This window comes from Abramis brama (assembly GCF_963993115.1).
Source record: "Abramis brama genome assembly, chromosome: 15".
Classification (NCBI taxonomy): Eukaryota; Metazoa; Chordata; class Actinopteri; order Cypriniformes; family Leuciscidae; genus Abramis; species Abramis brama.
In genome coordinates, this window is record NC_139977.1 from 31,624,568 (window position 1) to 31,634,805 (window position 10,238).

A 10,238-nucleotide genomic window follows, 5' to 3' on the forward strand; every position below is an offset into this window, starting at 1 on the left:
AGAACACAACTATAAGAGACAGATATGGCTTTATTAGCACTTTCTGTAGTCAGAAAGTTGAAGGATTTGCTTTTGTTTGAGAAAAGCTGAAGCACTTTAAAGTCATGAATTCATACAGTGGCAATTCAGAAACGTGACGCATTTCATTAGTAGCGCGCACACACACACACACACACACACACACACACACACACACACAATGCAAACATCCACACTCATTCATAAGCTCAAATCACTTAAATTAAATTAGCACCTGGTTTATAAGGTCCGTCAGTGGAGTTTGTCACAGTGAGTTTGGCAGGATTGATTCGACACATCAATTAAATACATTCATTCAGAATCTGATGCTCTCGAAGGTCCAAACCACACAATCACCCCTCAAGCCCTGATCTCAGATCATGATCGAGTCTAAACACGGAAAAATAAATCCCGTTTTCAGAGAGTGATAAAACGTTGCTGTGTTTCGGCAACTTGTACCAGGTTTTGAGCGAGTGACAGTTCTGGCTTGTAGTGCATGACTAAACACACAGATTCAGGAACATGAGCAATGATCGAGTCACACACTCAGCAGCCAATCACTGGGCAGCTCATGCTCATTAACTCGTGTGTTCGCCTTTTATATTGAGGCACAAAGCAAACGTAAAACATTAGTATTTCCCATAATTCCCGTTCAGACTGCTTCACAGAGGAAAACTCCTCCAGACACGCGTCGAGACGGCCCGAGAGCGACCACGAGGAACCACACAGACCTCATTTCCCAGAGTTCTCTGGGTGAGCACTCCTCATGAAGCTTCCTTGGGCTGTGCTTCAGTCTCTCTAATATTGACACTTGACCTGTTCGAGAGAGTGAAAGAACTTCAGAATCCCAACAACATCATCTAAAATCATATTGTAATATAATTCAGTATATTAGTACTATAATAAGTTAAATAATATTTGTGATATTACTAGGCAATTTAGAAAGAACCAATGTAAATATATATATCATGTGATATAAATATATATTTTAAATATAATAAAAAAATATTAAATATATGTATGCTATAATTGCACAGTTGGAACAATTGTGTGTGTGTATATATATATGCTAGTATATTTCACAAATAATTACAAAGAAATGGTAAGTAACATGTTGAATGAAATGTAATTTTTTTAATTAGAAACACTCATTTCAACAACAAAAAATTGATTGATTGAACAAAAAAAAATCAATCTATATAATCATGCATTTTCTGTGAAGCTGCTTTGAAATGATGTGTATTGTGAAAAGCGCTGTACAATTGAATGTGAATTGAATATAAAAATACCATATATATTATTTATATTTTGAAAATCAATATTGTTTCCTGTATGACATTGCAAATGAAAAAAAGAAAATAATATTCTTTATGTATAGAGTATATATGTACATGTTGTACCTGTTGTGAGTCATGTGACTCTTGACGAGGTGTCCCGCGGCGAGAGCGGCCATCAGAGAGAGCTCTCCTGCCAGCACTGTCCCACAGACGATCCGTGCCAGAGTTCGGGAGTTCTCACCGGGACACTGAGCGCTGGCTCCCTGAACACCCAACATCTGACACACACAAACCAGCGGTTAATGTCAGAGCGCCTCACTGACACCTGAGGGTGGGTGGGTGTGTGAGAGAGAGAGAGTGTATGTGTGTGTGAGAGAGAGAGAGAGAGAGAGAGAGAGTGAGTGTGTGTGTGTGTGAGAGAGAGAGAGAGAGAGAGTGTGTGTGTGTGTGTGTGTGAGTAAGTGTTTGTGTGTGAGAGAAAGAGTGAAAGTGTGTGTGTGTGTGAGAGAGTGAGTAAGTGTTTGTGTGTGTCAGAGAAAGAGTGAGTGAGAGTGTGTGTGTGAGTGAAAGAGAGAGAGAGTGTGTGTCACCTGTAAACAGGCGTGTTGCGCGGGCAGGCCGGTTCCTCCGCCCACAGTGCCCAGCTCTAGCGAGGGCATCGTACAGGAGATGTACAGATCCTCTCCATCTGTGCCGACACTCTCCATCAGAGTAATGCAGTTACTGCTGCCCACCGACTGCGCAGGGTCCTACACACACACACACACACACACACATCTGTAATTACATACACTAACATCTTATTTTATTTAGAACAATTATTTATTTGATATGCTGTGAAATCTTTACTCAGATTTCGAGCGTTTCATTTAAAAAGCACCTAAAACTCTAAAAACAGTAAGGTGAATGTCTCTCTCACACACACACAGACACACACACACACACACACACACCTGTCCGCAGGCGATGTAGATGGCCGTCACTATGTTTGCCGCATGAGCGTTGAATCCACCGATGCTTCCGGCCATCGCTGATCCCACCAGATTCTTACTGATGTTCAGCTCCACCAGAGCACCTGTGCTGCTCTTCAACACCTACACACACACACACACACACACACACACTATATTACTACAGCAGTTTCATGCACTGAACAGATTGAGAAGGTTGTGCAGCAGAGGTTGAGCATCAGCCAGAGCTCTCTGCCGCCCCCTAGAGGAGCGTAACTCAGTGTCTTGTGATCAGCTGACCTCTTTCACCACTCGGGCCGGTACGACGGCTTCACACACTGTGGACTTTCCTCTGCCCTGGATCCAGTTGACTGCGGCTGGTTTTTTATCGGTGCAGAAGTTCCCGCTGACGGCTAACAGACGCATGTCAGGATAGCGTTCCTGAAGTCTGCTCAGAGCCTGTTCTGTTCCCTACACACACCAACACACACACACTGCAACTTTAAACCTAGATATGAGTCAGTCCTGGAGTTGAGATGCTCTGTGAACTCTGACCCACAGATCTGCTTCATCACACACACCTTCGACAGCATGTTCATGCCCATGGCGTCTCCGGTCTGAGACTGGAAGCGGATGTACAGGTTCCTCCCGGCCAAACTGACCTGCAGCCGGTCCAGACGAGCAAACCTGGAGAACACAGAGCTCAGGTTATCACTGGAAACTCTCGCATAGCAGTGCTATATGAGGCTCATTCTGTGTGTGACCTTTGCCCTCTGACCTGCTGGTGTGATCGAAGGCCTGTTTGACGTCACTGAAGCCCTCTGAACTCTCCAGCCAACCCTTGACCTCGGCCGCCCGGCACGCTGACGGCATCTGAACCACCGGCCCGCGGGTCATGCCGTCCGCTAGAACACGACTGCTCACGCCACCCGACAACTACACACACAAGCACTCATTACAGTTAGAGGACACTTACAGAGAGAGAGAGAACAACACATGAAGAGCTGCACCATTAATCGTTAAAAGATCGCAATCGTGCAATCTCATTATTGTTTCTATTAAAGCTTTGATAAGTACGATCACAGCGAACATTCAGATCTGTGCTGGAGCCGCCGCTGAGCCAGAGAGAGCCGTTGTCATGTATAGGTATGAAACAGCTTCTTTTCAAGCGAATTTGACGCTTCAAATAAAGACGGTATCAATTACATCGTTACACCAGTAGGTGGCGACAAGTGACTGTTAAAGAGATTCAAGAGATTTGTTCAAAAACACTGATTCATTCAGCAATGGAATCTTTATGAGTGAGTCATTCAATCATTCACTCATTAAATAGTTCATTTCAATTAATTAAACATATTTAAACAGACTTTGAGTCAATCTTTGAAAATATTTAAGGAAATAAAAAAGTTAAAGAAAGAAGGAATGTGAAAAAAGAGGAAAAACAACAATGAATGAAAAAAGGAACAAATTAAAGGAAAGAAATAAACAAAAATATTAAAGAACAAACGAAGAAATTAAGAAACATCGGAAACCAAATTGAAGAACGAATCAACAAAAAAGGAGCAAATGAGCGCATGACTGAAAAATAAAGAATGGACAAAAAAATCTAACAAAGAAAGAAAAATAATGTGCAAAAGAAAATACAAAATATGAATACATCAACAAAAGAGGTAAGAGGAAAAACAACAATGAACAATTAATCAACAAACGAAAGGGAAAGAATCAAGCAACAAAATAAATAACAGAATAACAATATGGAAAAACTAAAATTAAAAAACAAATTAAAACAAAAGAATGAATTAATCAAGAAAAGACAGAACAAACAAGTGCAGGAATGACAGCAAATAAAAAAAGCAGTAGGAGGAACGAACAAAAAAACAAACAAAATGAAAGAAAGAAAGAATGAGCAGAAGAAAGAAATAAGCAATAATGAGGAAAATAACGAAAGACTCACTGTGACGGCTCGGCATCCTCGGTTGGTGCTGGCCACTAAACAGCCTTCCGTCGTTGCCATGGGGACGTGGAATTCTTTCCCGTCCAATAGGAGCGGTCCGGCCACGCCCACTGGCACAGGCACGTAGCCAATCACGTTCTCGCAGTTAGTGCCGATCACCTGAGAACAAGGAAACCACAGTTAAACCGAGTTAAACAGCACGTCCTCACTCTCACACACACACACACACATGTGGCAGACGGTGAGCAGCACCTTTGAGTAGTCGTAGTGTCTGTAGGGCAGGTTCTCCAGCGCTGACGAGTCTGAGAGTTTAGAGGAGAGCATCTCTCTGCGTACGGCCACGCCTCTCTCGGGACTCTCCAGCACCGCTTCCAAACGGTATCCCAGAATCCCTCTGCACTCCACTAATGACGACACCTCAGCGTTGCTCAGGAACCGAGCTCCTCTCTTTAAAGAAGAGAGAGACTTGACTTAAGATCACTTTATTTACCAAAAAAATTAAAGATATAACACATTTATTAGTAAAAAGCTTAAAAAAAACGAAAGCAGTTAGAAGGAGCGCAATGGATTTAAAACAGTCTCAAGATGTGAAAATAGCATTTTAGAAAAACTTAGAAAGAGAGAGAGAGAGAGAGAGAGAGATGATGATGTAAAGTACATGACTGTTTAAGATCAGTGAACACATGATTGATTGATTGATTGATTACTCTGGGGTCTTTAAGTATGCTGAGACATTCGTCCACAGGGCGGCGCTGGTGAGACTGGAGCTCACGACACTCGTCCGCTTCTTCCTCCTCCTGCTGTTCTCCATCTGACAGAGCGATAAATCAGAATAATAAACAAGAATGAATAAAAGAACAAATGAAAGAAAGTATCAAACAATTAAAGAAAGAACATATTAATGAACAACAGAAATCAAAACAAACAACAATAAAAGAATGAATCAACCAACAAGCAGAAATAATGAACAAAAGTTGAAAGGAGGGAAGATCCGGTTCACCTTTATTGGTCTGGACCGTCTTCAGGGCTTTGGGCGGGGCCGACTCCCTCTGACAGCGGTCCTCTCCTGCTCTCCTATTGGTCAGAGCGCAGCTGGGCGTGGCCACAGAAGATTTGATTGACAGGGATGATTCTGTTTCGGCCTGCTCGAAGAACACGTACTTGGCGGCCAATAGCAGCGCGAGAGAGAGCGTGATGACCTGCTCCAGATCCACACTGAGAACAACAACAAGATCGTTTAAAACGACTCCTAAAATCTCAGCAACATTCGCTCTGTCTCTCAGCTGGTACCTGGACATGGTTCTGTCGGACTCCATGTTGGGTGTGGGCAGATCCACGTCTGAACTGCTCATGTTGTGTGTCGGAGATTCAGTCACGAGTCGACTGTGAGCGTGAACCAGAGCCAGACCTAGAGACTGAAGCAAACACAACCAGAACAGTCACAACACACACACACACCAACAGGCACAAGGCACTGTCATTTTAGTGTAAAGTGGCCCAAAAGAAGACACACAAACATCAACACAAGCGACACCAGCTGATTAAAAGACATTAAGCAAAAAGTCAAGAGAAAAGATTATTGTTACAATACTTTTTGTGACCACTGCATGTACACTAGTCTCTTCTGCTCACCAAAGCTGCATTTATTTGAGTAAAAATACAGTAAAAACAGTAATATTGTGAAATATTACCATTTAAACTTTATATGCAAATATATTTAAAAATGTAATTTATTCCTGTGATCAAAGCTGAATTTTCAGCATCATTACTCCAGTCTTCAGTGTCACATGATCCTTCAGAAATCATTCTAATATGATGATTATCTTCTCAAGAAACATTTATTATTATTATCAATGTTGAAAACAGTTGTGCTGCTTCATATTTTTGTGGAAACCATGATATATTTTATTTTTTCAGGATACATGTATTTGAAAAGGAAATCATTTGTAACGTTATAAATGTCTTTCCTGTCACTTGTAGTCAATTTAATGGATCAAAAACGAGATCTTACCGACCCCAAACTTTTGAAGATCTGTGTATGACATGTTTCCTAAACTCACCATGATCATTTTGACTCTCTGAGTGACGGGGTTTGGTTTGTTTCCCTCTTCTTCCTCCAGGACACGGGCGAAATGACTGAGCTGCCAGATGGGCCGCCCCTCACGGCTCTCTCGGGACAGCTGGACGAGACAGGGGCGAGTGACCGGGGTCAATGCTCATTCACAGATCACTCACAGATCAATGTTCAGTCAGAACATCTTAAACAATACACAGATCCAGCAGAGCCACACTGACCTCTAACACCAGAGACACACAGGCGGGGAAGAACGTCAGGAACACAAAGTAATTGGCCAGAACCGACATGCACCCGAAACAGCACATGATCTCCAGCTGGGGCACACCTGGAGTCAGACAGGAAGTAGTTACAGTGACAGATGCATAAACAGGAAGTTTAAAGCCAGAGTAAGACTTTTTTAAGGGTTCAAGCGACTTCTATACAACAGATTTCCATGACTAAAAATTGCACCAAAAATATTTTAAAGCTGAGAAAATGTAAAAAATATTCCAACCCTAGAAATTTACAAGATTTTATCATTTTCCTTGACATTTCCACACCCTGAAATCACCATTAGGTCATAAAAATCCCTCTCATGAAGGTTTCTATGACCATAGTCACCCTGCTTTTAATTAAACAACTTCTCTCGGGGAAAGCGATAGGTAAAGAGAGAGAGTGAGAAACACTGCTTTAACACACCAGACATGGTGCCCACACCGATGACCAGACACTCCACGAGCGCGTCCAGGGTGAACGTGGGTCCCAGGATGGCCATGCCTTGAGCGATATTCTCCCGGACCTCCTCCTGTGGGTCACATGACTCGTCATTATTACATTCATACGCACCAACATAACGGCACAAAGTAACAAACAGCAATATTCACATAGATACACACATCAACTGAAATCAAATTTATTTGTATATCACTATTCAAAATACACATTGTTTTAAACCAGCTTTACAGAAAATCATGATGCTAATGTTTATAATATCTTTATGCCTTCTAGTCGCATTTAGCAGATTAGAGCTGGGCAATAATATAGTTATATTTTGTGATGATATAAACAGTCGAGCAGCTGAGATTTTGCTATATACTTCACGTGAGTATATGCTCTATGTATGAGGATGAAGTTGGATGTTTTATATATTTAGAGCTGGGCAATGAAATAGTTAACATTTTTACATCAATATATCTGCTAAATGACTAAATGTAAATGTATATATCACCAAAACATGATAACCATGTCTATTATAGTTTTGAATGTCTATTATTTGTTCATTATTTATCATGCTCACTTTAGTGATGATGCAAACAAACCAATGATCTTTTTGATCTGTTTATTTAAATGGACGGTGTGAACTGGTTCAAAGAAATCATCTAAATTTACTAAAATAAAAATTAAAACCCAAAACACACACACACACACACACACATATATATATATATATATATATATATATATACACTCTTAATACTCAAGAAATGGTCAAATAAATAAAAAAACCATGAAAAACAAGACACAATATTCATGATGTTGTTTAATTTTATATTAGCAGAAAAATCATATTTCTGTACCTGTGAGTTTGAGCTGAGAGCGAACTTGGCCAGTGTGCAGGCTTTAGACAGATCGATCAGCAACAGGAAGAACGGCAGCGCCTCACTGGAGGAACACGAGGACACGTTTACACACACACTATAATGAAAGATGATAATCCTGAATGTGTGAGACGGAGGAGAGTCATACTTCAGTCCTGTGAGCTCTTTACCCAGGAAGTGGACGACCACAGTGCTGAACACAAAGCTGGAGAAGATGGTAAACAGACCAGCGATACCTGGACATGAAACAATAAATCAAACATTTTTATTATAAACAGTCAAACAGACGAAAGATCATCCAATAACTTATAAATCTTTTTTTTGTCTTGTCTTGTTGAATATCCAATTTTATTTGGGAATAAATCACATTAAATGAGTTGAAGAGAGAGAAACTCACCCAGTATGTATTTGGAGCCGAGCTGACGAAGGTTTTTGAACTGGACGTAGATGTAAATGATGGCCATGCATCGTGTGATGGTTAAAATGATCATGTCACCGCTTTGAATTTTCTACAAAAAAATGAGCAACACAAACAATCTGCATGTTAACATTGGTTTCATATAATAACTTTCAAGATATGATTCTGTAAAGATCATAATTCCCGATCACACAGTTTACAGCCGACAAACTGAGCTAGACTTCAGTAGCAATAAAACAAACAGTTCAAATAGGAACTAACTAAGCCATAAACCTTGTGTGTAAATATACAGAGACATCTGCTACTTTATGTCAGTAATTTTGTGAATGGACATGGAAACAGATCTGTATAATAACAGTGTATTCTGAAGGTCCAGTAAAGTCGACCCGTGTACCTCCTGTAGTTTGGGACACTGATGGTTCCAGCCACAGATCTGGTCATTAGTAGCGAAAGCGTTCATGGACATCAGACACAGCGTCACGGCGACTGTTCCCACGATCACCTCCCACGGGTGAGAGGCGACGAACAGGCCATGGAGCCGGAAGACACGCGACAGCATCATCACGGCCTTCAGCGGGTCACCTGTTAACAGGACATATAAAACTGATAAAACATCATCACTTCCCTTGCCAACAGAACATACAAAACATCAAAACTGGTGTCAGCTGTTGTCGAAATCCTGATATGTTATTGCCTATTTACAGCACTGACAACTGATTAGAATTTAAGTTTAATTGAATTTGGCATATTTATGATTCTTTCCCAATTTCCAACATGTGGAAAACAACAAAATCTTAAAAAATATAAACAAAAATATGTGGCAATTTTGATCAAAACAGTGTTGGATACTTGGGTGGATTCAAACAACCAATATTATTCAGCAAATCAATGATCAACTATTCCAAATGTTTTTCTTTACTCTTTTCTCATTCTTTTTTATTTTGGTAATCAACTCTTCTATGCACTTTTTTTTATTTTCCTAATTTGTAATGAATTTAGACAGTAAATTGAATCTCTTAAAAGATATATGATAAGATTTTACTGAAATTAAACTGAAGAGACGTCAAAACTATTCACACGTAAAGCATATCCACCATTAAAGTTATGAAAGCTAACTGACATTAATAAAAAAACATGACACTAAATAGTTCACTAGCATTAGCATGATCACGTTTATAATTATTTGAGTTAATACATAATACTGATTGGGGTCATCTTAAACACACTATATTGCCTTTATAACACATTACAGATAATTAATTATTAATAACGTTCCTCACTAAGTTTGTCAAAGAATGAGAGGACAGCATGCTAAGTTAATTTAGCATTAGCTAAAGGAGTCACAGCTGTCATTGAGCCTCATATTCAACAACAACACCGACAAATGTCAAGATAACTCATTATATCGACTGAAGTAGGGCATTTAAGAATGAAAGTTAAAGATTTAACTGTTAATGTCTGAAATATTCCAACATACCCTCATCTGTTCTCCTCTGATCCGTGTCCGTGTTACACGGTGAATGTGACTGACGTAATCCGCCCTCAACGGGCTCGTGCCTGGAGCGAGCAGGCCCCGCCTACTGTCGAGACGTCATCTAGACGAGCAAACGAAAAATGAACAGTGGCATAATTATTAATTATTCTAATTTATTTAATCGAGTTTGACATACAGCAGTCAAGTTGCGTTTTTTTTCTTTTTTTCATTTAGTGTTGATATTACATGGGATGGGGAAAACAAAACGGGAATTTTAGAACATTTTCTGAAATAAACATTTAGCGATTAATGAAAAGGCTACATATAATTCATAAATTAAATTAAACTGCAGTTAGATTAAACAATCTGAGGAAGTCAACCAAATAAAATGTAATAAAATTATGAAGTATGAGCAGGACCGGCGCTAGTTAAGAAAGGTGGTGACAATTCTCGGGGCCCCTGGATTTCAGCCTCAGTGAATTCAACCGAGGGG

General features: G+C 40.1%; 1 protein-coding gene across 2 annotated transcripts; it reads right to left on the minus strand.

Moving 5' to 3' along the window:
- Nucleotides 1-12: 12 nt before the first annotated feature.
- hmgcrb (3-hydroxy-3-methylglutaryl-CoA reductase b) lies at nt 13-9,812 on the minus strand. Of its 2 annotated transcripts, XM_084137803.1 has the most exons (20): nt 9,749-9,812; nt 8,666-8,853; nt 8,251-8,362; nt 8,002-8,089; nt 7,833-7,917; nt 6,955-7,060; nt 6,495-6,601; nt 6,260-6,379; nt 5,490-5,614; nt 5,200-5,414; nt 4,907-5,010; nt 4,452-4,646; nt 4,200-4,358; nt 3,024-3,181; nt 2,827-2,932; nt 2,546-2,716; nt 2,249-2,389; nt 1,886-2,044; nt 1,419-1,573; nt 13-834 (listed from the first exon to the last, which is right to left on the minus strand). In XM_084137803.1, exons 2-20 carry the CDS (start codon nt 8,831-8,833, stop codon nt 783-785), a joined length of 2,526 nt encoding a protein of 841 aa, XP_083993929.1. In that variant the 5' UTR covers nt 8,834-8,853; nt 9,749-9,812; the 3' UTR covers nt 13-782. The 2 variants fall into 2 exon arrangements, with proteins under 2 accessions (XP_083993929.1, XP_083993928.1); XM_084137802.1 differs by having other exon boundaries at nt 7,833-8,089.
- Nucleotides 9,813-10,238: the final 426 nt, after the last annotated feature.

Coding starts and splice junctions, on each gene's coding strand:
- hmgcrb (XM_084137802.1), bottom strand. CDS start 8,833: ATGATGCTGTCGCGTGTCTTCCGGCTCCATGGCCTGTTCGTCGCCTCT. Junction 5,415..5,489: donor TCCGACAGAACCATGTCCAG/GTACCAGCTGAG, acceptor TGTTGTTCTCAG/TGTGGATCTGGAGCAGGTCA. Junction 2,717..2,826: donor GCATGAACATGCTGTCGAAG/GTGTGTGTGATG, acceptor TGGTGTGTGTAG/GGAACAGAACAGGCTCTGAG.